General features: G+C 46.9%; 1 protein-coding gene across 2 annotated transcripts in view; it reads left to right on the top strand.

Moving 5' to 3' along the window:
• Window positions 1-24307, top strand: part of GMPR (guanosine monophosphate reductase) — a 54795-nt gene that overhangs the window by 21046 nt on the left and 9442 nt on the right. For both annotated transcript variants that reach the window (XM_067568375.1, XM_067568374.1), the window contains exons 6-7: window positions 10209-10315; window positions 17583-17625. In XM_067568375.1, the coding sequence (XP_067424476.1) occupies window positions 10209-10315; window positions 17583-17625 (150 nt within the window). The remainder of the gene's footprint in view (window positions 1-10208; window positions 10316-17582; window positions 17626-24307) is intronic.

The following is a 24307-nucleotide window of genomic DNA, read 5'->3' as shown; positions in this document are numbered from 1 at the left end:
AACTTGTGAAATCTTATGTCTGGTTTTAATACACAAAGAGGAGGCAAATGAGCTAAATGAAGATCTAGTAAGCGATAATGGAACATCACAAGGTAAGAGAGTGGACATCAAGGAGGAAGAAAGTACCAATATTGATTGGAGTAGTAGTTGGGTATATGCTATAGTTAGTGAAAGGACTATGTGCAAACAGGCTAGAAAACTGGGTGAAGTCGAAGGGAAACGACTGAAATGCTTTTCACGAATGCAAAGAGTCTGGGCAATAAAATGGAGGAACTGGAACTACTGATGTAGGAGGTCAAACGGCATATTGTAGGGGTGGAATGGCACTCATGTCTGGAATACAGATATTGAAGCGTGTGTGTTGTTCAGGAGAGAGAGAAATAAAGAGAGAGATGATGGGGTAGTGTTGTACATCGATGCTGTAAACTATTAAGAAATTCAAAGTGATAGTGTAGATAAAAAAGAATCTATTGGGGTCAAAAATCACTTTGGAGAAGGATTGTAAAAGAGGTTCCATTAAGCTAGTGTTAGGGTGTCTGCTATAGACTGCCATGGTTGGATGTTGATATGGATAGAGATCTTGTTAATATTGTTAGAGAGAGAAATACCTTTGGGAATTGTCATAATTGGAGACTAACTTCCTGGATATAGACTGGAGAATAAATGCTACTAATACTTGTAGGTTCCAGTTATTCCTGGATGTGATAGATGACAGTTGTGTTCACCAAATTGTCACTGAACCAACAAGGGGTGATGCAATTTTAGGCTTGGTTTTGGTAAGTAGTGAGGACATCATAGAAGAGCTGGAGTAAGAAATAACCTTGGATCAAGTGGTTATAAGTTTATTCTTTATTTCAAAAAGGGCAGACTTTGGGAAATTAAGGGAATTAGTTAAAGAATTCAAGTGGACTGAAGAGCTCAAGGATTTAAATGTGGAGGAGGCTTGGAATTTCTTCAAATCAACTATAAAAAACTATCTGAAATTTGCATCCCAAGCAAATGAAAAACTTGTAGGAAAAAGCTCTGGACCCAGCTGGATGAATAAATCACCTCGGAATGCGTTATTAGGAGTAAGCAAAGAGAGCAGATAGGGAATGGAAAAAGGGGTATAGCAGCAAAAAAAAAAGCTACATTGTGGAGATTAGAAAATATAGGAGTAAAGTGAGAATTGCTAAAAGTCAAGTTGAATTAGCTCCTGCCAAGGAAACGAAAATAACTAGAACCCCTCTTCTTTTTCTAAATAAAAAGAGAATAAGGAAGGATGAGGTTGGGGCGCTATGCAGTGTGGATGGGAAAGAGATTAAAGATAATCTAGATATGGGCCAAAAACTAAATGAATGATTTGACTCGGCTTTCCGTAAGGATGATAATATGGAACATGTTCATGAAGGCAGTAAGGCTGATAAAATGAGTGTCTAGAAATGGAAATTACCACATATATGGTGGAAGAAAAACTTAGAGCTTGATGCGCAAAACTTGGGGGGACCAGATAATTTCCATCCCAGAATACTGAAAGAACTGGTGCAGGGGATTGCTATTCTGGTAGCAAGGATTTTTAATAAAATCCATCCTTGGGGGGGAAGTACCATATGACTAGAGAATAGCTAACATCTGACCTATATTTAAGAAAGATAAAAAAGGGATCAGTGAGCTTACAGGCCTGTAAGTCTGACTTCTGTAGTTTGCAAGGCACTTTAGAACAAATTGTGAAGGAAAGAAAAATTAGTTTAATGGAAGTAAATGGCAAAGGGGGTGTTTATCAAAGGTAGATCGTACCAGACTACCCTGATTTCCTTCTTTATGAAAATAACTGATTATTTTAGATACGGGAAATGCAATAGATCTCTAATGTACTTAAAGGGGAGAAGGCAACAGGTTGTGCTGCCAAGGGAATTAGCAATGTGGAGGGAGGTTGCTATTGGAGCTCCTAAAGGATTGGTCTTGGGACCTATCTTATCCTACTATTTTTTTATTAATGACTTTGGCACAAAAAGTAGACATTGCAAATTAGCTCATGACACAAAGCGGAGAGGCATCATCAATATGGAGGCAGATTGGAATATTATACAGGAAGATCTGGATGACCTTGAAGATGGGAGTGACAGAAATGGGATGAAATTCAATAGTACAAAATATACTTAACTCTAATAATAATTCCTGCTACAAGCTGGGGACACGTCGGTTAGAAGCAACAGAGGAGGCAAGTGACCTGGTTATTTGGGTTGATCACCGGATGACTATGAACCACCAATGTGAGGCAGCTATGAAAAATAGCAAATGCAATCCTAGGATGTATTAATGACATCGTACAAGGCACTGCTAATTTGGAATATTGTGTACAATTCTGGTCACCTATATTAAGGACAGATGAATTCAGACTGGAACAGGTGCAGAGATGAGCTACTAGGATGATCAGGAGAATGGAGGGCCTATATTATGAGAGGAGACTGGAAGAGCTTGGCTTGTTTAGTCTTACAAAAAGAAGGCTGAGAGGATATGATTGCCCCCTATAAATACATTAGGGGGAAGTATCAGGGAGAGTGAAGGGTTATTTAAGTCAAAGGACAATGTTGGCAAAAGAATAAATGGTTATAAACTGGCCATGAACAAATTCAGGCTGGACATTAGAAGATGGTTTCTAACCATTGGAAGGGCGAGGTCCTGGAGTTGTGGGGGACAAATAACTTCATTAGTTTTAAGAGAGAGCTGGACAAATTTATGAGTGCGATTGTATGATGGGGTTGCTTGTGATGGTAGGGGTACAGCTCAGCAGCCCTGGGGCTCACTTCCAATTTCTGGCTTATGGTCCTAAAAGCTCATGCTTCAGGGTTTCAGCCAGCCACCTGCAGGGGTCAGGAGGGGATATTTTCCTCCCTTGCGTAATCTGGGTTTTCTTTTCATCTCTGATGCTTCAGAGGAAGGAGATAACCACAGCTGGAGTGGGACATTGAATGGGAAGGGCCAGGGCTCTGAAGTGACATCAAGCATTCTCTCTCTCAGGTGCCTGGCGGGCTGGTTCTTGCTCACATGCCCAGGGTCTGAATGATCATCATATGTGGGGGCAGGAAAGAATTTTCCCCTAGCTCAGCTAGGCAGTGACTGGGTTTTTTTGTTTGTTTTTCTTTAACCTTTGCAGCGTGTGGAATCTATGAGTTTATTTCATTGTGTCATTCTGAGATAAAGATAGATAGGTGATAGGAAGCATGGTGGTGTTGGCACAATCAATGGCAGTGTTACGTTCAGGATTGCTACTGTGACTTGCCACATCCCGTTACAAAAAAAGACAGTCTGAATCAGCTCAGTTAAGTCTCCTAAGGATATATTGTTCAGGGTAGGCACTGTTACTTCATTGCTTGCCTAATAAACATAGTGCAAATCACTAAATCATTTATAAAACTATATTAAAATCAGATTGCTGCCTTGCTCACATTGTTACAGTGCTTTGAGATCTATGGATGAAAAAAACACTAAGTACAAAGTATGAAGCATTAATATTTAGTAGTTGTAATGTGCATGTTAGTGGTTTCTTAGGTACTCATCACTGTAGCACTTTCTAGGGGAAATTGAATCCGAGTTGGAGGATCTCATAGGACTTCATGGAGTCTTTTATTTTTCCTCATTGCCTGGTATTGCTATCTGGGGTCTGCATCTAGACTTTCTTTCCCCTTCTTCTCTCTCCTAGTCCTGTGTTTGTGTGCTCTGGCTTTTGGGCCTGTGTCTTAGAGGATGTGTTTACGCTCCAAAGAAAAGACCTGTGGCTGTGAGTCTCAAAGCCTGGGTTAGCTGACTCGGGCTTGTGCTGTGGGGCTAAAACTAGCTCTGTAGCTGCAGGGCTCAGGCTGGAGCCTGGTCTCTGAAAACCAGCGAGGGAGGGGTGGGTTTTGGAGCCCGGGCTCCAGCTCAAGCCCAAATGTCTTCACTGCTACTTTTAGCCCCATAGTGCTAGCCTTGTGAGCTCAGGTTCTGACACTCGCTGCTGCTGGTCTTTTTCTGCAGTGTATTTCCATCAGTCACTGGATGTTGGTTGTAGAACAAGGACGTGCCTGGTCCTTTTGTGTCCTCCCATTTACGAAGCCTGCTTTGCTTTTTAATAGCTGTGATTACAGACCATTAGAAAACACTTAGATAAATATCCCAGAGCGTTGAACAGAAAGCAGAAAAACAATAAATAACAGCTGTTCTACTACTGATAATACTACCTATCGTTCATATAGCGCTTTTCATTGGTAGATCTCAGAGCGCTTTACAAAGTAAGGAAGGATCGTTAGCCTCATTTTACAGATAGAGAAAATAAGGCACAGAGAGGCAAAGTGGCATGTCCTAGATCATTCAGCAGGTCAGCAGCAGGGCGGGGAACAGAACATAGGTTTCCTGAGGCCCCATTCAGGGCTTGCCCATTATAGCAAAACAAAGGGAAATGTAAAAAGAGATAAGACTAGGCTTAGTTTTGAAAATATCAATTGGATTGACCAATGTGTAGCACTCGCTGATTAAAAGATCCAGGAATTGGGGGGGGGTGAAGCCTTTTAACTTGTGTGATGAACTCTGTGAACAGATAGTTTGAGAGCAGCAAGTAATGTAATAAGGGTTGCAGTTGTGTCCAGAAAGATGGGATGTAGGAGGACCATAAGATACCTTATGCAAAAACAGCAGAGATGTTGAGGTGTAATGACAACAGTGCAGGTGAAATATGACAGAAACATTTTAGTCTGTGGCATCTAAGTGGAGACAATTAACAGTGAACGCTGAATAATCTCTGCTGGGAGGGCTGTCAAGAAAGATCTTCCATTGTGATCTAGCCAAGGAGCAGAAATAACAAAGTTCCCTCACAAAAGATCAAATGTTGAGGTTCTTACTCAGGCAAACTCCCATCCTGTTTAAAAGATAACTTTGGCAATTATTGTTTTAGTGATTTTCATTTTTCAATAATTATATTAATGATTAGAATCTGTTTCCTACCATATTACATAGTGCAGTTTTCTTTTGATCACCTTATTTTTTTAATGTGGTTGCTCATTTTTCTTCATCCTCAGCCTATTTTAATCAACCAGATGTTGCTGCTCTGGCTACTGAAGATGATTAAAAAGATTGAGGTTTTTTCCTTGTGGAAAATTTTAACGAAAATGAAAAAGTATATTCTTCTTTGAGTGATTGCTCATGTCCATTCCACTATAGGTGAGTGCACGCCACCGTGCACTAGTTCCCGGAACTTTTTTCCCCTTAGCAGACCCCGTAGGGCTGGCTCTGGTGCTCCCCTAGAGTCCCGCATGCATGCCGCAGTATATGAGGCACTGCCGGCCCTATGCCTCCTCAGTTCCTTCTTTCTGCCCGTGAGAGTTGCTAGAACTAGCCTTGCTGTCTGCAAGTGCCATTCCCCTTGTTTGAACTCTTTGTTATTCAAAGTACTTTAGTTAGTTTTAAGTAGTTGTTAAGTAGTGTTAAGTGTAGCTAGATAGGAAGTCCCTGAGGGACTTAGGGTGGCCGGGCTTTCCTGCTCAGCGACCCCCACGATAGGTGCCTTAAGTGCCTGGGGGAAGAGCACAGGAAGGATAAATGTAAGAACTGCAGGGCTTTTAAACCGTGGACCCAGAAGGACCAAGAGATCCAGTTAAAAGCCCTGCTCATGGAGGCAGTGCTCCGCCTGGCGTCCAGGCCGTCCTGCTCCATGGCACCGAGCATCACCTCGGTGCAGAGTGCACCGCCGGCACTGGGATCGACTCAGCACTGAGCAGCGTCCCCGGTGCCGAAGAAGAAGAGGCAGCGCTCGGAGCGCGGACACTCCCCTGCGCTGTTGGTACGGGCAGGGTCGAGTGCGGAGATGCACCGGTCACAGCTCGTCGAGTCTTCTCAGGTGCCTGCATCTCTGAGCAGAGAGCCTCCCCCGACTCCTGGGAGTGGGAGAGTGCCCCTGCTGGCGCTGTCGACACCAGAGGCATTTCAGGAGACAAGAGCCTTGTTGGCCTTGTCCACGCCATCTCCCTCTGCCGAAGAGCGGTGGAGATCCCCGGTACAGGGAGGAAGATCTGCTGGACGGCCACCAAGGGTAGAGCGAGGACGCTCCCCCAGCAGTCGCTCCAGGTCAGCACTGTTGAGCCAGCCTGCTTTGATGCGGGATGCGGAGTCTCCCTCTCGACGCCAATGTCGTTCCCCGGCACCGGAGACAGCGCAGACCAAGAGGCGGCACCGTTTGAGGTCCGCCAGGCGACGCTCAGACAGCTCCGGCTCCATATCCATGGCACCGAGTTCGCCCGCACTGAGGCAGCACAGAACCCAGTCACCATCAGAGGATTCATCACCGAGAGGCTGCCCTGCCCCGAGGCGGCGCGGAACCCGGTCGCCACATGAAGACCCCCGCATCGAGCAGTCCCTGATGCGGAACCTGGTCACCGGAGTCAGGCTCAGCGCTGTGGAGTTCGGAGCTTCGCCGGTCTCAGTCACCGAAGGGTAAGTGGCACCGTAAGTCCTCGGTGCCGAGACGGCATTCTGGTACCTCAAGCTCCTCAGAGCGCACCTCTACTTGCCGGCCCCGTTCGTGGCAACGGAGGCAGTCCTTGTCGTCCTCTAGCTTGGAGGCGTCGAGAGGACGGTCCTCGCACTGGGTGGCGCCTGGGACCGAGGCTGTGCATGGCACCGCAGGTCTAGTGGCTTGGGATTCCATGTGGGGACAGTCGTCGGGACAGCTGATGCCCCCACAAGGCGCCACAGCCGGCGGCGCAGTTAGCCGCAGCAATGGCCTTATTGGGCCCCATGGGGCATCCAGATGGGACAGGGGCCACAATCCATCCTGTCAGCGGGCTTCGGTCCATGCTTCTGGCTCAGGAGAAGGCCCATACACACCACTCCTCAGACTAGGAGTTGGACCCCATGGAGGAACCCTGTATGGGTGCATCCCTTAGTCAGGTGAGGGAACACCCGCAGGACGCGCCTTGGCAGTCCTCTTCCTCCTCACTAGATGAGGCAGTCTCCCGGGACCATATGGTGCCACTGGAGATTTCAGGGCACACCAGGAGCTCCTCAAGAGGGTGGCCTCTAACTTGGGGCTGGAGGTGAAGGAGTTAGAGGAGGCCGATGATACCCTCTGCAATGTGCTGGCGACGGCTGCCCCAGCGAGGGTGGCCTTACCAGTCCACGACAGAGTCCTCAATATTGTAAAGGTCCTGTGGCAAACCCCTTCCTTGGTCGCCCCTATGTCAAAGGTGGCCGAGAAAAAGTATTATGTCCCAGCCGAAGGGTTCGAGTATTTGTTCACTCACCTGGCCCCGGGAACCCTGGTGGTAGATGCAGCCAACCAGTGGGACAGGCAAGGTCAGCCAGGTTCCATTCCCAGGAACAAAGACAGCAAGAAGCTGGATTTGTTTGGGAGAAAAATGTATTCAACGGCAGCCCTGCAGTTCAGGATTGCCAACCATCAGGCCCTCATTGGTAGATGCAATTTTAATTTGTGGGACTTCCTCAGGCGGTTTGCTGAGGCCCTGCCCCAGGACCCCAGGCTGCAGACCGTACCACCATCTTGGATGAGGGAATCATGGTGGCTAGGGCAGCGCTCCAGCCGTCCAGTGACGCTGCTGACTCGGCGGGTAGGGCCATAGCCTCCCGTCATTGCCACGAGAAGGTGCTCATGGCTGCAATCCTTGGGCCTGTCTCAGGAGGTGCAGCAATCGATTCAGGACCTCCCCTTCAATGGGTCGGCCCTATTCTCCAATCAGACCGATGCAAAGCTGCACGGTCTGAAGGACTCCAGGGCCATGCTTAGATCCCTGGGCCTGTACATTCCCCAGGCTTCCAGGCGGTAGGCATGTCCCCAGGTGCAGCAGCAGCCAAGGCCCCCATCTAGGCCGTTTCAACCCTATAGAAATAGGGACAGGACTAGGAGGTTCAGAAGTAGGAATCAACCCCCTAGCTTGTCCTCAGCCCCCCAACAGGGATCCCCCAGAAGGTCAGACAACAGTTAAATAGTTTAGCCCTGCCCCTTGGCCTACCTGCTGGTGGTGGACTCCCCGGGCAATGATGAAAGGTGTTCGGTTCAAGGAACTGGTCCAGTTGGTCACCCTAAATTCTGACGCTTCTGCTGTAGGATGGGGAGCCCGCATCAGCGCCAACCCAGGCAATCAAGGGCTCTGGTCGGGGGAGGAGAAGCTCCTGCACAGCAACATGAAGGAGCTGAGGGCCATTCGCCTAGTGTATGACGTGTGCCTCCGATTCCCGACAGCCAGAGTGGGGCAGGTGCTGATGGACAACACAGCAGCGATGGTTTACATAGACAGGCAGGGGGGAGGGCGCCTCTCGGCCCTCTGCAAGGACTCCCGGAAGTGGGGAACGATGAGGCAAATAGCCTCAGCAAAGTTGTTCCTACCGCGCCACGACTGGCCATTGCACCCAGAGGTGGTGGCGATGTTCTTCCAGAACAGGAGCGTTCCTCAACTGGACCTATTCGCGTTGTCCTGGAATGCAAAGTGTCCGAGGTTCCGTTAGCTCCAGCGCAGATCTGTGACCCGGGGCCTCCCTGAGGTCTCAACCGGGTCCTCTTGAGATGCATGGGACCCCCCTTTGAACCCATGGCTTCTCACACCCCCTGCTCGTGCCTTCAGGAAAGGTAGCCTTCCTGGTGGCCATTATCTCAGCTAAGAGGGTCTCTGAGCTTAGGGCCTTGACCTTGGAGCCCCCTTATACAGTATTCTTTAAAGATAAGGTGTAGTTGAGGCTTCATCCAGCCTTTCTGCCCAAGGTGGTTTCCCAATTTCATTGTAACCGAAATAAATTTCTCCCTGTGTTTTTCCCAAACCGCATGGTTCGGAGGAGGAGAGGAGATGGCATCTCCTCGTGGGTTACATCATTCATCAAGTTCTGCGACCAACAGGCGAGGGTGTCTCTTCCGGGAACCATCACAGCGCACAACCAGAGCTCAAGCGCCATCGCCCAGCAGGCGACAGGGGACGTGGGATTCGGCAGAGCCGTGCTGACGGCAGCTCACTGGTAACTCCTACCCACCTCCAAGGTATTGCTTGTTAGTCACCTATAGTGGAATGGACATGAGCAATCACTCAAAGAAGAAAACAAGGTTACTTACTAGTAACTGATGTTCTTCAAGATGTGTTGCTCATATCCATTCCACAACCTGCCCCCTGTCCCCGCTGCTGGAGTTGGTAGAAAGAAGGGACTGAGTAGGGCCGGCAGTGCCTCGTATACTGCGGCATGCATGCGGGACTCCAGGGGGCACCAGCGCCGGCCCTACGGGGTCTGCTAAGGGGAAAAAAGTTCTGGGAACTGTGCATGGTGGCGTGCACTCACCTATAGTGAAATGGACATGAGCAACACATGTCAAAAAACATCAGTTACTGGTAAGTAACCTTTTTTTCTGGTCTAAATTTCCTTCAGAAAATTTTTGAATTTTCAGCAGATTAGACTATCACATTATTTCTTCAAAGACCCAAAATATAGCTGTTAAAAATGCAGCTGTGGTGCCTTATGGGAATTATAGTTTTGGTGCTTCATGCTACCATTCTCCTTTGTAGGATAGACTCCGTGGTTGGATTACCTCTCCCACAAGGCATGGTCTTCTCTCCTAGGGCATGTTTACACTGCGGGCTCTGCAGCAGTCGATGCAGCGGGATCAACTGAGCGGGTCGTGAAGACCCACTCAATCGCTAGGTGATGGGCTCTCTGGTTGACACCATTAGTCTACCTCCGCGAAAGGAGTAAGGTTGCATTGACAGGAGGGAGTCTCCCGTCAACGCAGTGCTGTGAAGACGCTGCAGTATGTCAATGTAAGTTCGTCAACGGGAGATACGCAAGCTACATGATGTAGCTTGTGTATCTCCCCTCGACCACGGCCGCCGGTGTAGACCAGCCCTTAGAGATGGGCAGCAGTACGTCATGAGAGTCCCTGGTCCTGGTGCCATTATGGGAGAGGAAGTCCAACCTGGGAGCCTGGCCCATAAAAGAGAATGGGGACATGAGGCACCTGACCTACAACTCCCATGAGCCACTGATAGTGTTTCAAAATCAAAATATTTCATTTTTCAGATGTTCTGTTTTTGATGAAAAATTAAAATTTTCCATGGACAGTAGACACTTTTTGTGTTAAATATATATATTTCAAATACTTCATTTAGGCTAAAACTCAATTTTCTGTTGAAACAAAAGTCAACAGAAAACTTGTACCAGCCTTGTTGGCTACATTCTTTTGATCTTATTTTCCTTTCATCTAGGTTCTGTGTGTACCACCCGGATTAAGACAGGTGTGGGCTACCCTCAGCTGAGTGCTGTGATCGAGTGCGCAGACTCGGCCCATGGCCTGAAGGGGCATATCATTTCTGTAAGTGAGTATAGTCTGCCAAACACCACTCACGCTGCAAATCAGGGCAGGAATGCTGAATAAACAGCCCGGAACACTGAAACAAAGGAATATCCTCCTGTGATCTTCACTAAACTTTCCTCTGTAGTTCTTGGGTAATCAGGCAGAGATTTGCAATGATACTCAACCCCTGCTGACTTTCAGTGGGAACTGGGCACTTAATTCCCATTTGTGCTTTTGAAAATCTCCTCAGTCTCCCTCTCTCTCCTTCCCCCATGGAAAATTACAAAATTCCAAGGTCTGGCATATAAATTAACAGAATTAAAAACATGTTAACGTTTTGATTTGGAGGCAAACAGCTGTCCCTGTGGAAGGAAGATCCCTGAGAATGGGTGAAAGAGAAGGGTGGCTGTTACCAGTGAGGAGGAAATGCAGGGTCACAGGCAGTAGGACATTGCCGATTTATCCCATACTTTCACTGAGCAGTTACCTCCCTGTTAGGAGCTGGTTTAGTGACAGCATGGCCATGTCAGACAGTGGAGCCGCAGGGGTGCTGTCCCTGCCCCCAAAACAGGTTGAAATGTTAGGGAGGGGGTTACTGTAGAGCCACATAGTGTGGCGCATGAGCTGCTGCAATTTGACTGAGTTTTGTGGTGATAATGGCTTGAGGCTCTGGGGAATAAGAGTGCCTTCCCTTCCCAGTAACTTGATGCTCTGAAATGTTCGAACTTGAAATGGTCTGTTTGTATTTCTTGGAACTGGATGCGTAATAGATCAGGGTTGGGTGTGGGGGGGAGGGAAAGCAAGTACTTTATCCCTCTTTTATTATTCATTCACATATATTTTTTCTCCTCTCTCCTACTCACCTATATGCGGTTTGCAGGAACAAGTAAAAATACCAGACCATACATAAAAGTAATTCATAATTTTATGAGTTATGGATTTTTACAAATGTGTTGCTGGCAACAGCAGACAACAAAATAATATGTTTGAAAGACTGAGTCATTATCAAGAAGTCTTGAGAATCTGGTAGGTGGTATCAAAGCAATGATGCTTACAGGATCATCCTGTTTTTGCAATGCTCTTTTTCTTCTGTTCACACCATTCTAAATCATTTTATTTTTTAATAAAGATGGGCTCAAAATTTGGATCCAGATCCATATTTCAAAGTCCTGAAAGTTCAAGAGCTCTTGGAGCAGATGTTTTGATATGAGCCCAGATCCAGGGTTTGGCTGCAGCCTCAACTCTAGTTTTTTGTTTTGTTTTTTAATAAACTCTGTGCACTTAAACACTGCTCACTAGCCTCTTGGATATATCTACATGTCAGGCTGGGGGTGTGATTCCCGCCTTAACGGCAATACCGATGCTAGCTCTTGTCAAACTAGTAGCTAAAATAGTGTGTGGTTGCAGCTGTGTGAGTGGCAGGATGGGCTAGCTGGCCAGAGTGGGTGCCTAGAGACACGGATAGGGATGTACTTGGAGTGGCTAGGCCCTCCTGCTCGCACCACTGAGTACGCTCTATTTTTAGCATGTTAGCTCAACGAGAGCTAGTTTAAGTATGTCTCTCTCCTTCAGCTGGGAATCACGCCCCCAGCTTGAAGTGGAGACATAATTTGGAGAACAAAGGCTTTTGGCTTTTGAGAGCAGGCAGAAAACAAGAACCTGTCATCCCTTCTGCCAGACCTTGAGTCTGGCTCCCTTAAATTGCTGGAGAGGTTACAGTTACTAAGAGGCAATGGGAGTCTTTCCATTAACTTACACATGAGAGTTCCCTTGTACAGAGATTGTTAATGGATACAATTGGAGAATGGCAAGAAAGAGTTCAGTGTTGGAAGCACTATAATAGGTTGGGGTTTTTTAATACTCGGACTTTACAGTAATTAAAGTACAGTTAAAGTCTGAACAGTGGTTGGGTAAAATTCCCCTCCTGCTTATGACCATGCAACTCCATTGAGGTCATGAGACTGTAGAGCTCCATTTTTAATCCGTTGTATTGATCTCAAGCTCAGATATGCTCTGCTAAGTCCAAAAAAAAAAAAAAAAAAGAGTGTTTTTGTCCCTAACTGCTGGCACTGTATACGCTACTTGGGCTCTGAACATTGCAGCTGGGTTCTTTCTCACCCTTGTGTCATTATCAATAATAAAGGGCCGAGAGGCTGAATTTAGCTGTGAATTTTGTTGATGGCGCACTTCTCAGCTATCAGTCCTAATGTAACGTACGCATTTATATCACACTCATAACTGTGATATCTGACTGAGTGTGTTTCAAAATCCATTCACTTAAAATGGTTACCTTCTCTTTGGTTTTCTCTCCCCGTCCACAAAAAGATAGAGAGGCTTTCTTTTATGGTGAGAAACTAAGGCAAAGAGATGGGACAGAGAGAGGGGGTGGTGTCCCTAAAATTGGTGGATTCAACCCATTGAAATCTTAGAAGATCAGGACCTGAGGGAAGAGTCTGTTCTGCGTCTCTGCTTACACTTGGTGTGAGTCCCAGCTCGAGTAGACATACGCTAGCAGTGTGCTAAAAATAATAGTGTGACACAGCATTAGCAGCAACAGAACAGGTTATCACAAATTCACCTGAACCCTATGGATACGTATTCGGGGCTGCTAGCTTTAAGCCACCTTTGCACGCTCCCGATTCTGGCCTGTTTTGGGGGCCGAAGCAGCTTCCAGCATAATTTAAAGCTGGAGCCTGTCTTAGTTATGAGAGCCTCCCTGGCCTACCATATAGGCAGCAGCTCTGCCTGGAAAGTCTGCAGCCTGCCCCCAACAAACTCTTTAAGCCAGGGCTAGTGACTTACGAGGGGGTCCTTGGAGGACAGCCTTGTAGCGCACAGCCACAGTACCTGAGCCAGGGGAATCCTCCTCTAGCTGGAATTGAGCCCTTTATGGATCCTTTACACCACTTTAACCTAGCCTAAAGGGTATGGACTGAGGATGAGAATCTCATACCTGATTTGCAGCATTCAATCAGGCATTGGTGTGGTGACTGGAAAACCAGGGTGATGTGCTCACCTCAACCCAGGAAGCTGAAGCAAGAGGTCTGCCATGTTCTGAACCACCTGAGGGTCTTCACAGTTCATGTTTACAGCCCTAGGTGCAGCATGTTGTTATAATCAGGCCTGAAGGTGATGAATACCTGGATCACCATGGCCAAGTCTGCATCTTTCTGGGTGGAATATAAGTGGAAGAAAGCATTGTGAGCAGCTGTGGTTATTGTGATATCCAGGATCAGTGAGGAATGTCAAAGGATTCTGAATCTTCATGATCTTCAGGCGGACACCCTTGATTTTGGAGTTAAAACTTGTTTACATCAATAAAGTGAGCTGATACGACTCATGGGGCAGATAGGTTGAGTGAGAATGTGCCAGTTTGTACAGGGGGGCCATATTCATTCCATGTCTACCAGTTGAGTTGCATCAGGGATGAAGTTTGTCCACCTATATTTCTGACTTTAACTAAATGTTAAGACCCAAAGCTCATCTCAGAAATGAATCTTTCATGATTCACTGAAAGAAAAGAGGAAACGCTGTAAAAAAGACATGGACTTTTTTTGACCCTGCTGCTATTTTGTCTGAGAGCCAACTGTCTCCTTTTTCACTTTCCCTGCTGCATTAGCACATTGGTCTTATGAAAGTGCAGAAGTAAGCTGCAGAAAGGAGGTTATTCAGCAGGCAAGTTGACCCTGTGAGGTTTTGCTTGGGATAAAGTTTCTCTTTCTTTTAGGTCAGAGAACGATCATCCTACATAGAAAAGCAGATATTTACTCTAATAAGCCAGCAATCTTGAAAATAAAGTGCATTTCTACTGCAGGCTAAGGCCTATTTGTGCCCCCATAAAGAGGCAGTGCACATTCTCTCATGCTGCCCCATTATGTGGTAGAGACCCTCTTAGCCTGCCTGAGCCATCACTTGCTACATACGCAGCATGACTTAGGGATTCTTCACTCAGCTGGTACCACTCCATACAACTCAGAGCAGCAAAGGCAGATTTTGCCCATGCATATGTCATTCATTGTAAGGGCCCCATATGTATATACTGCTCTACTGTGTAGATCACGTGCGATATGTATATTCTTCACATAGTATAGCAGACATATTTTTGCTGGTGCAGTAGGTGGGACTGATAGAGCCACCTGTTATTACAGTCGATGGACACTTCCCATTATAACACCTTGTTTTCAGTTGCTTGTAAGTTTGCCAAACTTTAACTGTTGGGAGGGAAATTTTCCATGCTGGGGACTGCCTCAGTTTGAATTGTTTAGAAAATTTCAGACAAAATGGTTCAACCATTTCTGAGAATGAGGCTAAGGAAAAAATGTTAGTTTGCCCTTGTTAAAAAAAATTCTGGTGACCTTTCCTGTGAATAATTCTAGCGCCCCTGTACTTTGAACCAGGAACTCAAAATTTGGCAGGGAGGTAGCCTTTATCTCAGGCATGTGCCATTTGTTGTCCCCATGAAAATCTGCAAAAATTTGGCTATTATAAGCCTTTGAAAAATCAAATTTTGCACATACTCAGTAGAGACTTAAGCTGTTAAATTCCTGGAATTCCATCAGCACGGAGCCTGCTTCTCTCTGGGGCTGAAGAGGACTTTCCCTGCAATTGCAGCTCTGGGCTGCTGTGAGCTATGCCAGTCCAGGCACCTGATCTGAGAGCAGGGAGCCTGTCTAGCCTTTGTTCTAAATGGATCCATCCTTCTGCTCCCCCCACTGTGAGATCCAGGCAGGTGGAGGAGGTAGTTGCCTGACTCAGTTACTGAGGAGATAAGATCTGAACCTGGCAAAGGGAGTAACTGGGGAAAGGAGCCTGGGAAACTGGGGAGAACAAGACTGGAGATGGCAGGGGAGAGGGGCTTGGGAAACTGAGGCTGGAAGTTGGGTTGGAAGGGGAGACTGGGACGGGCTTGGCAAAGAGACTGGGATTGGGTAACGGGGCACTGGGAGCCAATAGGATGGGAGGAAACTGTGATTGGAAGAGGAGCTGGTGGGTAGACTGGGTCAAACAGGGCAAGGAGCTTGGACTTGAGAACCAGTGGGGCAGGGAGATGGAGGTGAAGGGGGAGAGGAGACAGATCTGATGAACCGGGGTGTGGGAGAACTGGGGCTGACTGAATTGGGTCCTGTGGAAAAAATAGTATGTGATCATGTAATTAAAGACTATCATAGTGTATATCCACAAAATGTTGTATTTCTTAATCTTTTGAGTGTTTGACTTTGCAGCCTTACTAATGTTCTTTTAACACAGGATTTGTGTGTGACGCTTTGTTCTATCACACTACATCTATGGCTATCTATTATCATGTCTTTCTGTGCCTCAGATTTTTCCTCTGTAAAATGGGGATTATGATGCTTACCCACCTTTGTAAATGGCTTTGAGATCTCTCTTGCTGAAAAGCACCGTCTAACCATGAATTATTATTATTTTCTTTCTTAGATTGTAAACTCAGATGTTAATCTTACTCTTTCTCTTAGACCCTGTGTATCATCATTATTTATTCATTTTATAACACAAAGACCCCTGTTACTTAAGTTTTTCGGGAGGGTTTAAGTCCCTATCACCTGTGCAGCTGGGATACGTACAAAAATTAGAAACAAAGCTGCCTAACAGGGATAGCTGACTGCTATTGCTGCCAGAAAACATCCACAGCTAAACTAGCCTCACACTCTCAAACAGATGGTAGCAATTAGGCGAATGCCGTACATTGTTCCTGGAAGATGATCTACTGCCCTGTGCTCTGTCAGGCTACGAGAGGAAGAAGAATCCACAGACAGGATCCTGGTGCTTAATTTGTAAAGAAAGAGGGGCCAGGGCTCAAGCAATTTTTTTACATTCATAACTGATGCAGCAAGCCTAGAAGTGTTGGGATTATGAACTGCCAAGCCTAGAGGTGCCGGGGCTCAGCTTTGGCAAGCCCTGGCTCAAATTAAGCACTGCGGGGCCCACCAGTGAGAAAATGCTGCTCACGGCCCGGGAGCATTCTCTTGTGGGAGCTGACAGCAAGAAGTTCAGCTATCTTAGCAATAGGCACATTGTGATAGAGGTTATCAGCAAACAGAGTAAAACCCCCAACTATCATTAGGATCTATTCCCAGGGGGCAATCAAAGAACCATGATACCAACTTATTCTAAGGCCACCACCTCCATTTCCTTTGGTAAGCCCATAAATCACTTGTATGTACACGCAAGGCTTATCACACCCAACGTTGCTGCCACGATCTGTTCGAAAATGCGGCAGAGATGGGGGGTTTCTGGCTGTGCTTAGCTGCACAGGTCATACACAAGCCCAAATGCTGCAGATGGGGAAAAAGTGAAGCAAAATTAGGTAAAAATGCTAGTTTTGGAGCAGCTTGCACAACAGAATCAAAAGCAGGAAACTTCTTCCGCCTACCTGGAAAGAACTATCCTTGGGTCACATACTCCTCAATGAGTATAAAGGGCATTTATCACTGCAATAGGTGCTCAGCACTTTACAGGATCAGGCCTTACATTAACATGCACAGAACTTCCCTAGGATCCTTTGCCACCTCACCTACCTGGCTCTTCCGCAACCCCCCTTCCACCCACTGCCACCTTGCACAGACAGTGACACAGTCAGGTCTAAGATGAAAAAGCTCAAGTCTGTGGTTTATAAAGCCCATAACAAATGGCGAAGATTATGATGAGAGAATCGCTATCTTGTACTAGAGGCGAGATTACCCAACTCACTTGTGGATTATCACATCACAAAACTCTTTCTGCTCGCACGTTGCCTTCTGCTGAGCCCCCTCAGTGTGCAGCAAACAAACATTTAAAATGGCTTTGTTGGCGTATAATAGAGCTCAGTAAGAGCAGGGCTGGGCACACCCCTTCACTGGCAGCGAGGTGGCCTGCGTGAGTGTTGAGGTCTTCCTTTTCCAAACTTATGCTTCTGGGATTTGCAACAGGGACTGTAAATTTCTGCTTTTCACAGTAGTAGCATTAGCAGAATGTGTAGCATAGTAAATAAGGTTTAAAAAAGTACAGCGGAAATACAATGAATAATCTGGGTTCTTAAGAATCCTGTCAAGTTGTTGTGTCCTAAGTGCGCACACAACTCTGTCATTTCCACTGGCACCTAATCATGCTAATCATTGCATTTGAATTTTCCATGCTGCTTCCCAGGAGTTGTGTGTTATTACAGGTTTTGTATTGTACGAATGGTTGCTGTGTCAAATTATGCTGGAAGGCAACAATGAATGTGAGTTCCGACTCCTCATCGACTTCTATTTTTTTTTGGTTTTGTTTTGTTTTGTTTTTTTTGCAGGATGGAGGCTGTAGCTGTCCAGGAGATGTCGCCAAAGCCTTTGGTAAGCTCACTATGCGGTGTTCAGATTCTGAGGGCCAAATTCATCTCCGATATAAATCCCCTGCAGTCAGTAGTTGCATCAGGAATGAGTTTGGCCTTAAATATCTAATCAACACCGGAGGATTAAATATCTAATCAATTGAGGAGTGGGGATTTTATTTATACTACAGCCACTGGGGCTGAGCAAGTATATCCCAGTTAATTGTTATGAGACAGAGTTTGTTCTCACTTATATCAGTGGCTTCTGAGGAATTATTCCAGCTTTACACTGGTGTGGCTGAGAGCAGAATCTGCCTTACGTGTTCTGTTTTCACAGAAATGACAGTTGGGGCTTGTCAGTCCTAGCAGTAAGACTGACATTGGTTCATGGCTGAGTCCGGCAGTTCTGATTTTGATGGGGCTGAGTGCATCCCCCCAGTGGTCTGGAAGGGCATAAAGACATCCTGAAATACTTTTGGGGATGTCACAACATGGCAGTGTCGTGCAACAGGACAACACAGAGTCCCATAGTTACGTCAGAATGTTGTGATGTAAGTGTCACGGCACAGCATTGCGAGATAACATATATCTCAAAAACAGTACACTAGAATTGGAAAAGATACAGAGAAGGACAACAAAACTGATATAGGGTATGGAATAGCTTCCGTACGAACAGAGATTATAAAGACTGGGACTGTTCAGCTTGGAAAAGAGACGACATGATAGAGTTTTGTAAAATCATTAATGGTGTGAGAAAATGAATTTACCTCTTCACATAACACAAGAACCAGAGGATCACCCAATGAAATTAATAGGCAGCAGGTTTAAAACAAACAAAAGGAAGTATTTTTTCACACAACACACAGTCAACCTGTGGAACTTGTTGTCATGGGACGTTGTGAAGGCCAAAACTATAACGGGTTCAAAAAAGATTTAGAAACATTCATGGAGGATAGGTCTATCAATGGCTATTCGCTAAGATGGTCAGGGATGAGACCCTATGCTCTGGATGTCTCAAGCCATTGACTACCAGAAATGGGAGTGGACAAAGAGATTGATCACTCAATAATTGTCTGTTTTGTTCATGTCCTCTGAAGCACCTGGCATTGGCCACTGTCACAAGACAGGATGCTGGGCTAGATGGACCATTGATCTGACCCTGTGTGGCCGTTCTTATATTTACCTGGCAGGAAATTTTCAAAGGGTAGAAATGAGAGAGAGACCCAAACCAGAACCTCAGATCTGCACCAACTCAAACTTGGTGTGAGTGCTAGGAGCGCTGAAATCAAATCCAGTTCATAGCATTGCATATATCTTTTATAATAGGCCAGATGATAAGGAAGGCTTAAAGCAGGATCCTTGTGATCTGAGACCCATAGTCAGAAGGCCCCAGTGCAGGAGTGAACAGCCAGGCCCAGCACTCCAGCTGATAGTTCCCAGCTGGCAGCAATCTGCTTGCTGCTTGGAATCCTGGGAGGTATCACAGGCCCCTTTGATCATATCATGAGTGACATGACCTAGGGATGGGGACAGCTGTTAGAATTGTGTGATTCTGACGTCGTCGAACGGTGGCACCCCGCTGCTGGCTTTGGACAGCCCAGAGTTGGGTTGAATCTGGGGCCACTGTCAGTGTGTCTACACAGCCAATGGGAGGAAGACTCCAAGCCTGCATGTGCTAAAAATAGCTGCGTGGACAGCATTTTGAAGTTGCAGCTCAGCCTGGAGGTCAGGATCCGAAGCCTTGAGAGGGGTGTGGGCTGTCTGTTGACCTGGCCTGGGAGACTCATTCCCATGGGCTGTATGGACATACCCCGTAGTGCTAAGTCACCCCATCCAACACTTGGATTGGATAAAATGTCCCGTGTGGCATTCCATGGTCAGTTGTTCCACAGTCACCCACAGTGCAGTTAGTTCTTTGTTCTGCTAGTGCCTCGCCAGCCTAATCCTGCTCAGTCTCCATTCATGGTGGTTATTAGGACAGTACAAGCCGAGGACTGTGACCTCCCCGCATTCCAAGCTGGAGGAGAAGAGACCTGGCCCGTGGAAAAGCTCATGTCAATAGGAATCTTTCCAGAAATTAGAACAACAGGAAACTACTTCAAAGTGTTGAACTGTTTGTCTTTGTAATGTTCCCTGTGACTCTGAAGGGTCGCTCTGGGCTGCACTGAGCAGAAATGTACTCTATGGAAATGCAAATCTGGACTTGGCTACTGGCTAGTCAGGATATGCATTAGTCCCTCTTGAGTGAGACCCCAGATTGTCTCTTGAAGAGGAGGAGGGTTGAGACACACTAGAGATTACACTACAGGCAACAATCCTGCACTGGCAGCAGGCTGGACAAAATGGCCGAACCAATAAGGCGTTTTTCTCTGTACCAGGGATCGTTCTGAGAGTTGATACAGATTAAGGTGATATCCTTATAGTTAATAGATTGACCATAGGTTCTTAGATACTACTGAGACAGGGGCCATATAAAGAACCTAGTGTTATAGATCAATGTGCCCTTGTAACCTTAAAATATAGATGCTTTTAGACAACATGATGATGTTGATTGTTTATTGACTGTGATCTATATCACTGGCTCTATGAAATACACAAGGGAAGAGACAATCTCCAAACCACAGCATTTACAATCTAAGGCCCCACACCTGAAATGGAATGCTTTAGCATGGACCCTTATGTCTATTGGGAGCCCCAGCTGGGACAGCAACCCTTGCTAGTAGATTTGAATGCAGGACTGGGGCCTAAGGTAGGCAAATGTAACAGCCCAGATGCACACCAGACTGGATGACCTGATGGCAGCATTTGAAAGCAGCATGGAGATCACTGGTGTTCAGTGTGTGCTTATGTGTGTCTTACTGTTGAAAGACATTGTGAAAGGAACAGTTGAAATGGCTGAAGCCCTGCAAATCTGCGGGTATCTGCTTCATATCCGCGGACCATGTTTGCGGATCGGGGATCGGATGCAGGGCTTTAGAAATGGCTATCTGAAAGAATAGACAGGCTGGTTGCTTGGTGCATAAGGCCAGGGAAGAAGCTGCAAGCATAAAGGGTGGCGTGGAAGAAGACAAAAAGATGAGTATGACAGGAGGAGGCAAAGGGGCATTTAGGAAGCAGCCAGAGAGGAAATAGGAAGAAATGAAATGAATGGAGGTGCAGGACTGTGCAGAGCCTTGAGGGTAAGAACAAGTGGATTAAAAGGTAAGGGTCTGCCAGTGAATGACGGTGTGGGAGAACTGACAGGCTTCAGTAGCAGTCTGGAGGTGAACATAAAGTGAGAGGGAGAAGTCAAAGGTGATGCTGAGGTTTTGGACCTGGGTGACTGAGTTGAGAGTGAAAAGTTCTGAGGTGGTGAAGAAGGAAGGGAAGGGATTTGAGATGGAGGGAAAGGTTGAGGACAAGGAATTCAGTCTGTTTTAATCACCTGTTTTCATCACTGCACTAGCTGAGTGTGTCACAAACATGAGTGGATTCCTCCTCCCACCCTTCTTGTGAGGTAGGGAAGTATTATTGTTCCCCTCTGACAGATGGGGAAACTGAGGCACGGAGCAATTGAGTGACTTGTCCAATATCACACAGGAAGTGTGATCACAGCCAGGAATAGAATGCAGGGCTCATGAATTGCAGTCCAGTGTCTTAGGCACAACACATACTTTCTTCCTTCCATGGGGTAGTGATAGGATGAGATATAAGAGACTAAACAGAGAGGGAAGAGTTGTGGGGGAGAGGTTGTTTTGGGAGTAATCAGCATAGAGGTGGTAAGTGAAACCACAGGAGCAGAAAACGTGTTTTCAGATCTGCAGGGAGGATTTATCTGATAGACGATATAGTGGCTTCTTTGCAGTCTGTGTATCTGCATCCTGATAATGTCCACTAAGAATCCTTATGAAAAGTACTTACTGTGTTCCACTTTCCTTTTCCTGACAAATGGGCATTTGAACACAAACATTGTACTTGGAAAACAGACTCCAGCTGTGTATGACAATGAGAGCAAAAAGCCTAGTTTGCAAACCATCACCAGCACCTCTAGTCGGGACAGAAAAGTGAGTTTTCCGATCAGGCAGATGCAGGTGAATAAGGCCTCATCTACACTTGTGGTTTTGCCAGCAAACACCCCCGAGCAACATGAGCTTTTCCAGCATAAGTGTGAGTGGAGACAGTGCTGTCGGTGGGGGATGATCTACACCCTAGTTTCTCAACCTGTGGTACGTGTGCTCCTGGGGCTATGCGAGACACAGGCAGGGGGTACCCGGGGAAAAACAGAGTGAAGGGGAGGCGAGCAGCAGCCGCTGGCTTTTGGGGAGAGCGCGTGGCAGCCGCCCACTTCCCACCCGGTCCCATCTCTGAGCAGGGAGGCAGGTGGCAGCCGCTAGCTTCTGGGGGAGATGGGCAGCATCCCCCTGCTTCCCACCGGCTCCCAGCTCCCAGGGGGGAGGCCGGAGGCAGCCTTCTGCATCTCACAAGCTGGTCTCGCAGCTGAGTGGCAGCCACCTGCGCCCTGGCTCCAAGCCGAGGGACAGCCTCCAGTGCCCCGCCTTGGAGATGGGCAGCAGCCATCTGCCCACATCCCTAGGTCCCAGCCGGTGCGGAAGCCTCCTCTTCCCCAGCTCGGATTGGGTGGCAGCCAGGCGGCAGCCTCCTGCAACTTGTCCAGACGGCAGCCCCCCTCCCTGGCTCAAAGCCCAGTGCCCAGAAAACTTGTCAATTTTACTGCTCTAGCTGAGCAGTGAAATTGACAACTATGACAGCCCCAGATTTCACCAGTTACCCTCTTTCCCTGTCTCTCTCACCCCTGCCTCCTCTCAAATCTATGGCAAAAACTTTGGCACCACTTTATATTCCCCAGCACTGGCATGCCGCTCAAAGCCTAGCTTTGGCCAACATCACCTCTAGCCCAGGTACATACTTGAGTTGCGCACCCCTGGTGTAAAGGTGGTACCCCAACCCACACTAGATCTGACATCTGTCATATCACGGCCTTATATACGCAGCCCTTCTTCCAACATATGGCTCACTTTAGTCTGTAAATATAAAATCCCGTGGAAAATTGAGTGTTGGGGTACTTATTAAAATTTTCAGAAGTTAGGGGGTACTTGCTACTTAAAAGGTTGAGGAAACACTGCTCTATGCCGAGACAGCAGCCAATTGCTCGTTTAGGTGGTTTTACTTGCTGACATAACGTGGCTACACAAGTGCTTATGCTGGGAAAACTTATATCGCTTGGGGGGGGGGGGGGGTGTTTCACACCCGAGTGACAAAGTTTTGCCAGCATAAGCGTGAGTGTAGACAAGACCTAAGCCGAACAAACAGAGCCCCCACCTCTGCACAAAAGGAGGGGAGTGTCCTGAAAAGCCCTGGTCCTCAATTACAGCACAAAAACCTAGCAAAAAGTACTTAAGCCAGGGGTTCCCAAACCACGGCCTGCCGAGTCAGCTCCCCCGCCCCCTTGTTCCCTGCCCTTCTCCCACGTGATGTGGGCCCAAGCCCTGGCCCAGAGCCTCTCCTGGCCCCAACTAGTGCCACGCAGCATCCGCTTCGCCCCCCCCCCCCCCCCACATGACACGGGCCCAGTGCCCTGGCCCGGAGGAGCCGCTTCCATGCACTATAAGAGCAAGACATAGTGATGTAGCCCTGGCAGCTGAAAGTTTGGGGACCCCTGACTTACGCAAAAGAACTTTGGAAAAATAATGTTAAAAGGGCTTGCTGTGGTTGGAGCTGCAGAGTAGTAAGAGTGTGCAGTTCCAGTAATTAAATGTTCTGGAGGATATGAGGCCCAGTTCTAGGCTGGGTTTACAGAAACCTTGCCCATCCCTATTAGGCCCCTTGGTGAACAGTGCTGGGGTATGCAAAAGTGGTTCAGATTGGTAAATTTTTATTCCAGTCATTTAAACCCATTCAAAATAAATAGAGTTGTGAGGGAACCAGAATGGCCATTTTGCAGGCAATTTTTGAAATTTGGTTTCATTGTGAATGTGTGCGAGGACTGTGGCCAGAAAGTTTGGATTGATGGGGTGCGGGAGCGATCACCAGCAAGAGGGTGAGGACTGGGGGACCACTGGCCCGGCAGAGACCCAGGAGCACCGAAAGCATTTTGGCAAGACTGCTTTTGGTGTCTCTCTGGATGGACTGAATCCAGCCCCCCCCCCCCCCAATGTAATTTTAATCCAACCGTGGAGCTAAGTAGAGTGCTCCCAGTGCCCATTTGCTGCAGAGATGGTATAAGGTTATGCAGAGTAATGCGAAGCTCCACACATGATCTAGAATGACTGATGAAGCTGGGCATAATCCTCTTTTTGGTAGTTTAGGAAAAGTAGCAGATTAGTTGCTAAATCTGAAGTAGTTTTTAAAATCTCAGAGACATCTGAAAAAACAAGACTCAGGGACCGCCTGTCCGCGAACTGGAGTGCTAGGAGACCTGGATTGGGTGCCTATCTATAAATACTACATATGCTACAGTGTTGTTTGGCATAAATGCAATTTAAAAAAAAAATACTTTTTAACATGGACATATTATTCCGGGCAAATGGAAGAAGGGTTATATACAAGGGCAGCTGGGTTCTGTTCATAGAGCTGGACTCAACTTTGCTATGGCCATTAGACATGAACCCGAATTCTATTGAGCTGCTCAAAGCCTGATCCTACGCCTGTTGACTATAGTGGAACAGGCCTCATGAGCTGCAAAACCAAGAGAGAGGTATGAGTTG

The sequence above is a fragment of the Emydura macquarii genome, unplaced genomic scaffold, assembly GCF_026122565.2.
Source record: "Emydura macquarii macquarii isolate MOO-44397 ecotype Brisbane River unplaced genomic scaffold, CSIRO-AGI_Emac_v2 contig_2890, whole genome shotgun sequence".
Classification (NCBI taxonomy): domain Eukaryota; kingdom Metazoa; phylum Chordata; order Testudines; family Chelidae; genus Emydura; species Emydura macquarii.
The sequence above is the reverse complement of the archived record's forward strand: the minus strand, read 5'-3'. Positions and strand labels throughout refer to the sequence as shown.